We start from the raw sequence: 12,530 nt of genomic DNA, 5'->3' as shown, positions 1-12,530 counted from the left end.
GTTACAGTGAGTGTTAGTAAATACTGACTCTCCTTATGTATAAGTGATAAGTGACTGTTTAGTTACAGTGAGTGTTAGTAAATACTGACTCTCTTTATGTATAAGTAATAAGTGACTGTTTAGTTACAGTGAGTGTTAGTAAATACTGCCTCTCCTTATGTATAAGTGATAAGTGACTGTTTAGCTACAGTGAGTGTTAGTAAATACTGCCTCTCCTTATGTATAAGTGATAAGTGACTGTTTAGTTACAGTGAGTGTTAGTAAATACTGCCTCTCCTTATGTATAAGTGATAAGTGACTGTTTAGTTACAGTGAGTGTTAGTAAATACTGACTCTCTTTATGTATAAGTGATAAGTGACTGCTGTTTAGTTACAGTGAGTGTTAGTAAATACTGACTCTCCTTATGTATAAGTGATAAGTGACTGCTGTTTAGCTACAGTGAGTGTTAGTAAATACTGCCTCTCCTTATGTATAAGTGATAAGTGACTGTTTAGTTACAGTGAGTGTTAGTAAATACTGCCTCTCTTTATGTATAAGTGATAAGTGACTGTTTAGTTACAGTGAGTGTTAGTAAATACTGCCTCTCCTTATGTATAAGTGATAAGTGACTGTTTAGCTACAGTGAGTGTTAGTAAATACTGCCTCTCTTTATGTATAAGTGATAAGTGACTGTTTAGCTACAGTGAGTGTTAGTAAATACTGCCTCTCCTTATGTATAAGTGATAAGTGACTGTTTAGCTACAGTGAGTGTTAGTAAATACTGACTCTCCTTATGTATAAGTGATAAGTGACTGTTTAGTTACAGTGAGTGTTAGTAAATTCTGCTTCTGTTTGCACAAGAGTTGTATTTTCCAAAGTAAAGGAGGACCCAGATTTATTTATTAAAAAACTTTGGATTTTTCAGTTTGTTTTTTTATTTTGTACTTTATAAATCAAATGCTAATTTTTATTGGAAAACAAGTATAGAAGTGTAATTGTTGTGAGGCCGTATTATCCCTAAGGGCTGTAATGAATCCAGACTACACACCAATCTCAGGCTGTGTTTGGGTGATTTCTTCTTCATCCTCATGTAAATTCATCACCCCAGCTCGCTGCAGGGTCTTTGTAAATCTCTTCTCTGCTTCTCTAGCAACACCGGCCTATAGCGAAAAAAAAACAATCATATCAACAGCACAAAAACACAAAAAAAATCTCGTTTATTAATGGGCTGCAATTCATATTCATGGGTTCAGTAAAAAGGAGCAGGAATTAAACTCATGCAGCACCTCTCAGACCTCCGGGTTATGGTTAACGCCTCTGGTTGCCATATTAGCCATATAACTGCAGAAATAATATACAAAGCTAGAAGTGCGCACAGGATGTGTCAGGTGTCACCCAAATGCGCCCTAACGCCCTTTCCCCAATACATACAGCAAGAGGAGTAAAACTAGCACTAATAGTATAGGAGGCTAAGGAGGTCTTATATGTGTAACAGTATGACCTGCAACAATACTTCATCTGACATGACCTCGTCCTACAGATATATGAACACTGTGTATTGCTGAGTATCTGGCTTATTTGTTCTTAAGTTTGTACATAGGAATTTTTTGTTTTTAACTACATTCACCCGGAGACAAACCCGTATTCGGTTCTAACTAACAAGTTGGGAAGTGAGTGCAACATGATTTCAGTCACAATAAGGATCCATATGAATAAGCCGAGTCCTTTTTTGGGGTGCATGGGTCTTCATTGATACAACAGCTGAATATGGACTGTTGGCATAGTCTCATTACGCTAATTAGCCATGTGCTCACTGTTGACACAATTGGCTTAATGTCTTGGGACGCGAACCCATCAATTTCTATTGTACATCCAGAAGAGGTGTGCCTAATACTTTCTTACACCGCTAGTCAAAGTTGCCGTTTGTTGCAAGGATGAAGTCTGATATATAGCACAGGGATAAGAGCGATGACATGGCCTCGACTCAGATACAAAAACATAATTTATGTAAGAACTTACCTGACAAATTAATTTCTTTCATATTGGCAAGAGTCCATGAGCTAGTGACTTATGGGATATACAATCCTACCAGGAGTGACAAAGTTTCCCAAACCTCAAAATGCCTATAAATACACCCCTCACCACACCCACAATTCAGTTTAACGATTAGCCAAGTAGTGGGGTGATAGAAAAAAAGGAGTAAAAAGCATTACAAAAGGAAAGTTATGCTTACCTGACAAATTGATTTCTTCTACGATACGACGAGTCCACGGATATCATCCTTAGTTGTGGGATATTAACCTCCTGCTAACAGGAAGTGGCAAAGAGCACCACAGCAGAGCTGTATATATAGCTCCTCCCTTCCCTCATTCAACCGAAGGTTTAGGAAGAGAAATGAAAAGCTAAAGGTGCCGAGGTGACTGAAGTTGTAAAAAAACATAATTTATGTAAGAACTTACCTGATAAATTCATTTCTTTCATATTAGCAAGAGTCCATGAGCTAGTGACGTATGGGATATACATTCCTACCAGGAGGGGCAAAGTTTCCCAAACCTTAAAATGCCTATAAATACACCCCTCACCACACCCACAAATCAGTTTAACGAATAGCCAAGAAGTGGGGTGATAAGAAAAAAAGTGCGAAAGCATAAAAAATAAGGAATTGGAATAATTGTGCTTTATACAAAAAAATCATAACCACCACAAAAAAGGGCGGGCCTCATGGACTCTTGCTAATATGAAAGAAATGAATTTATCAGGTAAGTTCTTACATAAATTATGTTTTCTTTCATGTAATTAGCAAGAGTCCATGAGCTAGTGACGTATGGGATAATGACTACCCAAGATGTGGATCTTTCCACGCAAGAGTCACTAGAGAGGGAGGGATAAAATAAAGACAGCCAATTCCTGCTGAAAATAATCCACACCCAAAATAAAGTTAATGAAAACATAAGCAGAAGATTCAAACTGAAACCGCTGCCTGAAGTACTTTTCTACCAAAAACTGCTTCAGAAGAAGAAACACATCAAAATGGTAGAATTTAGTAAAAGTATGCAAAGAGGACCAAGTTGCTGCTTTGCAAATCTGATCAACCGAAGCTTCATTCCTAAACGCCCAGGAAGTAGAAACTGACCTAGTAGAATGAGCTGTAATCCTTTGAGGCGGAGTTTTACCCGACTCAACATAGGCATGATGAATTAAAGATTTCAACCAAGATGCCAAAGAAATGGCAGAAGCTTTCTGGCCTTTTCTAGAACCGGAAAAGATAACAAATAGACTAGAAGTCTTTCGGAAAGACTTAGTAGCTTCAACATAATATTTCAAAGCTCTAACAACATCCAAAGAATGCAACGATTTCTCCTTAGAATTCTTAGGATTAGGACATAATGAAGGAACCACAATTTCTCTACTAATGTTGTTGGAATTCACAACCTTAGGTAAAAATTCAAAAGAAGTTCGCAACACCGCCTTATCCTGATGAAAAATCAGAAAAGGAGACTCACAAGAAAGAGCAGATAATTCAGAGACTCTTCTGACAGAAGAGATCGCCAAAAGGAACAAAACTTTCCAAGAAAGTAATTTAATGTCCAATGAATGCATGGGTTCAAAAGGAGGAGCTTGAAGAGCCCCCAGAACCAAATTCAAACTCCAAGGAGGAGAAATTGACTTAATGACAGGTTTTATACGAACCAAAGCTTGTACAAAACAATGAATATCAGGAATATTAGCAATCTTTCTGTGAAAAAGAACAGAAAGAGCAGAGATTTGTCCTTTCAAGGATCTTGCGGACAAACCTTTATCTAAACCATCCTGAAGAAACTGAAAAATTCTCGGAATTCTAAAAGAATGCCAGGAAAAATGATGAGAAAGACACCAAGAAATATAAGTCTTCCAGACTCTATAATATATCTCTCTAGATACAGATTTACGAGCCTGTAACATAGTATTAATCACAGAGTCAGAGAAACCTCTTTGACCAAGAATCAAGCGTTCAATCTCCATACCTTTAAATTTAAGGATTTGAGATCCTGATGGAAAAAAGGACCTTGCGACAGAAGGGCTGGTCTTAACGGAAGAGTCCACGGTTGGCAAGAGGCCATCCGGACAAGATCCGCATACCAAAACCTGTGAGGCCATGCTGGAGCTACCAGCAGGACAAACGAGCATTCCTTCAGAATCTTGGAGATTACTCTTGGAAGAAGAACTAGAGGCGGAAAGATATAGGCAGGATGATACTTCCAAGGAAGTGATAATGCATCCACTGCCTCCGCCTGAGGATCCCGGGATCTGGACAGATACCTGGGAAGTTTCTTGTTTAGATGAGAAGCCATCAGATCTATTTCTGGAAGTTCCCACATTTGAACAATCTGAAGAAATACCTCTGGGTGAAGAGACCATTCGCCCGGATGCAACGTTTGGCGACTGAGATAATCCGCTTCCCAATTGTCTATACCTGGGATATGAACCGCAGAGATTAGACAGGAGCTGGATTCTGCCCAAACCAGAATTCGAGATACTTCTTTCATAGCCAGAGGACTGTGAGTCCCCCCCTGATGATTGATGTATGCCACAGTTGTGACATTGTCTGTCTGAAAACAAATGAACGATTCTCTCTTCAGAAGAGGCCAAGACTGAAGAGCTCTGAAAATTGCACGGAGTTCCAAAATATTGATCGGTAATCTCACCTCCTGAGATTCCCAAACCCCTCGTGCCGTCAGAGACCCCCACACAGCTCCCCAACCTGTAAGACTTGCATCTGTTGAAATTACAGTCCAGGTCTGAAGAACAAAAGAAGCCCCCTGAACCAAACGATGGTGATCTGTCCACCACGTTAGAGAGTGTCGTACAATCGGTTTTAAAGATATTAATTGAGATATCTTTGTGTAATCCCTGCACCATTGATTCAGCATACAGAGCTGAAGAGGTCGCATGTGAAAAACGAGCAAAGGGGATCGCGTCCGATGCAGCAGTCATAAGACCTAAAATTTCCATGCAAAAGGCTACCGAAGGGAATGATTGTGACTGAAGGTTTCGACAAGCTGAAATCAATTTTAGACGTCTCTTGTCTGTCAAAGACAGAGTCATGGACACTGAATCTATCTGGAAACCCAAAAAGGTTACCCTTGTCTGAGGAATCAATGAACTTTTTAGTGAATTGATCCTCCAACCATGATCTTGAAGAAACAACACAAGTCGATTCGTATGAGATTCTGCTAAATGTGAAGACTGAGCAAGTACCAAGATATCGTCCAAATAAGGAAAAACCACAATACCCTGTTCTCTGATTACAGACAGAAGGGCACCGAGAACCTTTGTAAAAATTCTTGGAGCTGTTGCTAGGCCAAACGGCAGAGCCACAAACTGGTAATGCTTGTCTAGGAAAGAGAATCTCAGAAACTGATAGTGAGCTGGATGAATCGGAATATGCAGATATGCATCCTGTAAATCTATTGTAGACATATAATGCCCTTGCTGAACAAAAGGCAGGATAGTCCTTATAGTTACCATTTTGAATGTTGGTATCCTTACATAACGATTCAATATTTTTAGATCCAGAACTGGTCTGAAGGAATTCTCCTTCTTTGGTACAATGAAGAGATTCGAATAAAACCCCAGCCCCTTTTCCAGAACTGGAACAGGCATAATTACTCCAGCCAACTCTAGATCTGAAACACATTTCAGAAATGCTTGAGCTTTCGCTGGGTTTACTGGGACACGGGAAAGAAACAATCTCTTTGCAGGAGGTCTTATCTTGAAACCAATTCTGTACCCTTCTGAAACAATGTTCTGAATCCAAAGATTGTGAACAGAATCGATCCAAATTTCTTTGAAAAAACGTAGTCTGCCCCCTACCAGCTGAGCTGGAATGAGGGCCGCACCTTCATGTGGACTTAGAAGCTGGCTTTGCTTTTCTAGAAGGCTTGGATTTATTCCAGACTGGAGATGGTTTCCAAACTGAAACTGCTCCTGAGGATGAAGGATCAGGCTTTTGTTCTTTGTTGAAACGAAAGGAACGAAAACGATTATTAGCCCTGTTTTTACCCTTAGATTTTTTATCCTGCGGTAAAAAAGTTCCTTTCCCACCAGTAACAGTTGAGATAATAGAATCCAACTGAGAACCAAATAATTTATTACCCTGGAAAGAAAGGGAAAGTAGAGTCGATTTAGAAGACATATCAGCATTCCAAGTTTTAAGCCATAAAGCTCTTCTAGCTAAAATAGCTAGAGACATAAACCTGACATCAACTCTGATAATATCAAAAATGGCATCACAGATAAAATTATTAGCATGTTGAAGCAGAATAATAATGTTATGAGAATCATGATCTGTTACTTGTTGCGCTAAAGTTTCCAACCAAAAAGTTGAAGCTGCAGCAACATCCGCCAAAGATATAGCAGGTCTAAGAAGATTACCTGAACACAAATAAGCTTTTCTTAGAAAGGATTCAATTTTCCTATCTAGAGGATCCTTAAAGGAAGTACCATCTGCCGTAGGAATAGTAGTACGTTTAGAAAGGGTAGAAATAGCCCCATCAACTTTAGGGATTTTGTCGCAAAACTCTAATCTTTCGGATGGCACAGGATATAATTGCTTAAAACGTTTAGAAGGAGTAAATGAATTACCCAAATTATTCCATTCTCTGGAAATTACTTCAGAAATAGCACCTGGAACAGGAAAAACTTCTGGAATAACTACAGGGGATTTAAAGACCTTGTCTAAACGTTTAGATTTAGTATCAAGAGGACCAGAATCCTCAATTTCTAATGCAATTAGGACTTCTTTAAGTAAAGAACGAATAAATTCCATTTTAAATAAATATGAAGATTTATCAGCATCAACCTCTGAGACAGAGTCCTCTGAACCAGAAGAATCATTAGAATCAGAATGATGATGTTCATTTAAAAATTCATCTGGATAAAGAGAAGTTTTAAAAGATTTTTTATATTTACTAGAAGGAGGAATAACAGACATAGCCTTCTTAATGGATTCAGAAACAAAATCTCTTATGTTATCAGGAACACTCTGAACATTAGATGTTGAGGGAACTGCAACAGGTAATGGTACTTTACTAAAGGAAATATTTTCTGCATTAAAAAGTTTGTCATGACATTTAATACAAACAACAGCTGGAGGAACAACTACAAAAGTTTACAGCAGATACACTTAGCTTTGGTAGTTCCAGCACCAGGCGGCGATTTTCCTGAAGTTTCTTCTGACTGAGATGCAACGTGAGACATCTTGCAATATGTAAGAGAAAAAACAACATATAAAGCAAAATTGATCAAATTCCTTAAATGACAGTTTCAGGAATGGGAAAAAATGCCAAAGAACAAGCTTCTAGCAACCAGAAGCAATGAAAAATGAGACTTAAATAATGTGGAGACAAAAGCGACGCCCAAATTTTTTTAGCGCCAAATAAGACGCCCACATTATTTGGCGCCTAAATGCTTTTGGCGCCAAAAATGACGCCACATCCGGATCACCGACATTTTTGGCGCAAAAGAACGTCAAAAAATGACGCAACTTCCGGCGACACGTATGACGCCGGAAACGGAAAAGATTTTTTGCGCCAAAAAAGTCAGCGCCAAGAATGACGCAATAAAATGAAGCATTTTCAGCCCCCGCGAGCCTAACAGCCCACAGGGAAAAAGTCAAATTTTAAGGTAAGAAAAAATGATGATTCAAATGCATTATCCCAAATATGAAACTGACTGTCTGAAAAAAGGAATGTTGAACATCCCGAGTCAAGGCAAATAAATGTTTGAATACATATATTTAGAACTTTATAAAAAAGTGCCCAACCATAGCTTTAGAGTGTCACAGAAAATAAGACTTACTTACCCCAGGACACTCATCTACATGTTTGTAGAAAGCCAAACCAGTACTGAAACGAAAATCAGCAGAGGTAATGGTAAATATATAAGAGTATATCGTCGATCTGAAAAGGGAGGTAAGAGATGAATCTCTACGACCGATAACAGAGAACCTATGAAATAGACCCCGTAGAAGGAGATCATTGAATTCAAACAGGCAATACTCTCTTCACATCCCTCTGACATTCACTGCACGCTGAGAGGAAAACCGGGCTCCAACCTGCTGCGGAGCGCATATCAACGTAGAATCTAGCACAAACTTACTTCACCACCTCCATAGGAGGCAAAGTTTGTAAAACTGATTTGTGGGTGTGGTGAGGGGTGTATTTATAGGCATTTTGAGGTTTGGGAAACTTTGCCCCTCCTGGTAGGAATGTATATCCCATACGTCACTAGCTCATGGACTCTTGCTAATTACATGAAAGAAATAAAATATAATCTGTCTTAAAAATGACAGGGAGGGCCGTGGACTCGTCGTATCGTAGAAGAAAACAAAATTTATGCTTACCTGATAAATTTCTTTCTTTTCGATGTACCAAGTCCACAGATTCATCCTTACTTGTGGGATATTATCCTTCCTAACAGGAAGTGGCAAAGAGAGCACCACAGCAGAGCTGTCTATATAGCTCCCCCCTTAACTCCATCCCTCAGTCATTCGACCGAAGGCCAAGGAAGAAAAAGGTGAAACTATAAGGTGCAGAGGTGACTGAAGTTTTTAATAAAAAATACCAGCTGTCTTGAATAGATAGGGCAGGCCATGGACTCGGTACATCGCAAAAGAAAGAAATTTATCAGGTAAGCATAAATTTTGTTTTCTTTTGCATGATGTACCAAGTCCACGGATTCCTCCTTACTTGTGGGATACCAATACTAAAGCTTTAGGACACTGATGAAGGGAGGGACAAGACAGGTACCTTAATCGCAAGGCACCACTGCTTGCAAAACCTTTCTCACAAAAATAGCCTCAGAAGAAGCAAAAGTATCGAATTTGTAAAATTTTGAAAAGGTATGGAGCGAAAACCAAGTCTCAGCCTTACAAATCTGTTCAACAGAAGCATAATTTTTAAAAGCCCATGTGGAAGCCACCGCTCTAGTAGAGTGAGCTGTAATCCTTTCAGGAGGCTGCTGGCCAGCAGTCTCATAGGCCAAACGGATGATGCTTTTCAGCCAAAAGGAAAGAGAAGTCGCCGTAGCCTTTTGACCCCTACGCTTTCCAGAATAGACAACAAACAAAGAAGATGTTTGACGAAAATCTTTGGTTGCCTGTGAATAAAATTTCAAAGCACGAACCACGTCCAAGTTGTGCAACAGACGTTCCTTCTTAGAAGAAGGATTAGGACACAGAGAAGGAACAACAATTTCCTGATTGATATTCCTGTTAGTAACAACCTTAGGCAGGAACCCAGGCTTGGTACGCAAAACCACCTTATCAGCATGGAAAACAAGATAAGGCGAATCACATTGTAATGCAGATAGTTCAGAAACTCTTCGAGCTGAAGAGATAGCAACAAGAAACAAAACTTTCCAAGATAAAAGCTTAATATCTATGGAATGCATTGGTTCAAACGGAACCCCCTGAAGAACTTTAAGAAGTAAATTTAGACTCCATGGCGGAGCAACAGGTTTAAACACAGGCTTAATTCTAGCTAAAGCTTGACAAAAAGCACGAACGTCTGGAATATCTGCCAGACGCTTATGCAAAAGAATAGACAGAGCAGATATCTGTCCTTTTAGAGAACTAGCTGACAAGCCTTTCTCCAATCCCTCTTGGAGAAAAGACAAAATCCTACGAATCCTGACTTTACTCCAGGAGTAGCCTCTGGATTCGCACCAAAAAAAGATATTTACGCCATATCTTATGATAGATTTTCCTGGTAACAGGCTTTCGAGCCTGAATCAAGGTATCTATGACCGACTCAGAGAAACCCCGCTTTGATAGAATCAAGCGTTCAATCTCCAAGCAGTCAGTTGCAGAGAAATTAGATTTGGATGCTTGAATGGACCTTGAATGAGAAGGTCCCGTCTTGGTGGCAGAGATGACATGTCCACCAGGTCTGCATACCAAGTCCTGCGTGGCAACGCCGGAGCTATCAAGATCACCGAAGCTCTCTCCTGCTTGATTCTGGCAATCAAACGAGGAAGGAGAGGAAATGGTGGAAACACATAAGCCAGGTTGAATGACCAGGGTACTGCTAGAGCATCTATCAGTACTGCCTGAGGATCCCTTGACCTGGATCCGTAACAAGGAAGTTTGGCGTTCTGACGAGACGCCATCAGATCCAATTCTGGTGTGCCCCATAGCCGAACCAGTTGAGCAAACACCTCCGGATGGAGTTCCCACTCCCTCGGATGAAAAGTCTGACGACTTAGAAAATCTGCCTCCCAGTTCTCTACTCCTGGGATATAGATCGCTGACAGATGGCAAGAGTGAGCTTCTGCCCATCGGATTATCCTTGAGACTTCTATCATCGCTAAGGAACTCTGCGCCCTGATGATTGATATAAGCCACAGTTGTGATGTTGTCCGACTGAAACCTGATGAATCTGGCCGAAGCCAGCTGAGGCCATGCCTGGAGAGCATTGAATATTGCTCTTAATTCCAGAATATTTATCGGTAGGAGAGCTTCCTTCCGAGTCCACAAACCATGTGCTTTCAGGGAATTCCAGACTGCACCCCAGCCCAGAAGGCTGGCGTCTGTCGTCACTATAACCCAATCTGGCCTGCGGAAACACATTCCCTGGGACATTTCCTGGGACAGATGATCCTGTGACAACCACCAAAGAAGAGAGTCTCTGGTCTCTTGATCCAGATTTATCTGAGGAGATAAATCCACATAATCCCCATTCCACTGATTGAGCATGCATAGTTGCAGTGGTCTGAGATGCAAGCGAGCAAAAGGAACTATGTCCATTGCCGCTACCATTAGACCGATTACCTCCATACACTGAGCCACTGACGGCCGAGGAATGGAATGAAGAGCTCGGCAGGTGGACAAAATCTTTCTCTGTCAGAAATATTTTCATGTCCACGAGTCTATCAGAGTCCCTAGAAATGAAACTCTTGTGAGGGGGGGAAAGAGAACTCTTTTTTACGTTCACCTTCCACCCGTGAGATCTTAGAAAGGCCAACACTAAGTCCGTGTGAGACTTGGCTAGTTGGAAAGTTGACGCTTGAATTAGAATGTCGTCTAGATAAGGTACCACTGCTATGCCCCGCGGCCTTAGAACCGCCAGAAGGGACCCTAGCACCTTTGTGAAGATTTGTGGCGCCATGGCCAAACCGAAGGGAAGAGCCACAAACTGATAATGCTTGTCCAGAAAGGCGAACCTGAGGAACTGGTGATGATCTTTGTGGATAGGAAGGTGTAGATACGCATCCTTTAAGTCCACGGTGGTCATATATTGACCCTCCTGGATCAATGGTAAGATAGTCCGAATGAAAGATGGGACTCTTAGGAATTGGTTTAAGATCTTGAGATCTAGAATTGAAAAAAAACACAATTTGCAAAAACGGTACTGTGCCTTTAAGAGAAAAAAAGGCATACACAAACTGCAAAACAGGTTAAAATTGCTTCAAATTTTCTGAAATTTTAACAGTGTACCCACTAAGCTTTAGAAGGATTGCACCACAAGAAAATAAGCAATAAACCCCCAAATGAAGAAACTGGATTGATAAATGTCTAAAACCGGTAAAAACCCCTATTAGCACCTTGACACAGCTCTGCTGTGGCCATACCTGCCCTTAGGGAATGATAATATGAGGTTAAAGCTTCGATTAGGCCCTCTTAGAGCCGGCAAAGAGAATGACTGGGGGGTGGAGTTAAGGGGGAGCTATATAGACAGCTCTGCTGTGGTGCTCTCTTTGCCACTTCCTGTTAGGAAGGATAATATCCCACAAGTAAGGATGAATCCGTGGACTCGGTACATCATGCAAAAGAAATCAATTTATCAGGTAAGCATAAATTTCCTTTTCTTCTACAAGATACGACGAGTCCACGGATTTCATCCTTACTTGTGGGATACAATACCAAAGCTACAGGACACGGATGAAAGAGAGGGACAAGACAGAAACCTAAACGAAAGGCACCACTGCTTGAAGAACCTTTCTCCCAAAAATAGCCTCAGAAGAAGCAAAAGTATCAAATTTGTAAAATTTGTAAAAAGTATGAAGGGACGACCAAGTCACAGCTTTACAAATCTGTTCAACAGAAGCATCGTTTTTAAAAGCCCATGTGGAAGCCACAGCCCTAGTAGAATGAGCCGTAATTCTTTCAGGAGGCTGCTGTCCAGCAGTCTCATATGCCAGGCGGATGATACTCCTCAGCCAAAAAAAAAAAGAAAAGTAGCCGTAGCTTTCTGTCCCCTACGCTTTCCAAAATAAACAATGAATAATGAAGATGATTGACGGAAATCCTTGGTTGCCTGTAAGTAAAACTTCAAGGCACGGACCACGTCCAGGTTATGTAACAGACGCTCCTTCTTAGAAGAAGGATTAGGACACAAGGAAGGAACAACAATTTCCTGATTAATATTCTTATTTGAAACAACCTTAGGAAGAAATCCAGGTTTGGTACGTAAAACCACCTTATCAGAATGAAATATAAGATAAGGCAAATCACATTGTAACGCTGAAAGCTCAGAAACTCTTCGAGCAGAAGAAATAGCAACTAAAAACA

The 12,530-nt window shown here is 40.5% G+C and overlaps 1 protein-coding gene across 1 annotated transcript in view; it reads right to left on the bottom strand.

The window, feature by feature from the left end:
• Nucleotides 1-891: 891 nt before the first annotated feature.
• The window catches only part of FAM161B (FAM161 centrosomal protein B), a 377,946-nt gene continuing 366,307 nt past the window's right edge, over nt 892-12,530 (bottom strand). Inside the window, exon 7 of the mRNA XM_053697065.1 lies at nt 892-1,140. Coding sequence (XP_053553040.1) covers nt 1,021-1,140 — 120 coding nt within the window. The 3' untranslated portion in view covers nt 892-1,020. The remainder of the gene's footprint in view (nt 1,141-12,530) is intronic.

The sequence above is a fragment of the Bombina bombina genome, chromosome 1 (assembly GCF_027579735.1).
Source record: "Bombina bombina isolate aBomBom1 chromosome 1, aBomBom1.pri, whole genome shotgun sequence".
Lineage (NCBI taxonomy): Eukaryota > Metazoa > Chordata > Amphibia > Anura > Bombinatoridae > Bombina > Bombina bombina.
The sequence above is the reverse complement of the archived record's forward strand: the minus strand, read 5'-3'. Positions and strand labels throughout refer to the sequence as shown.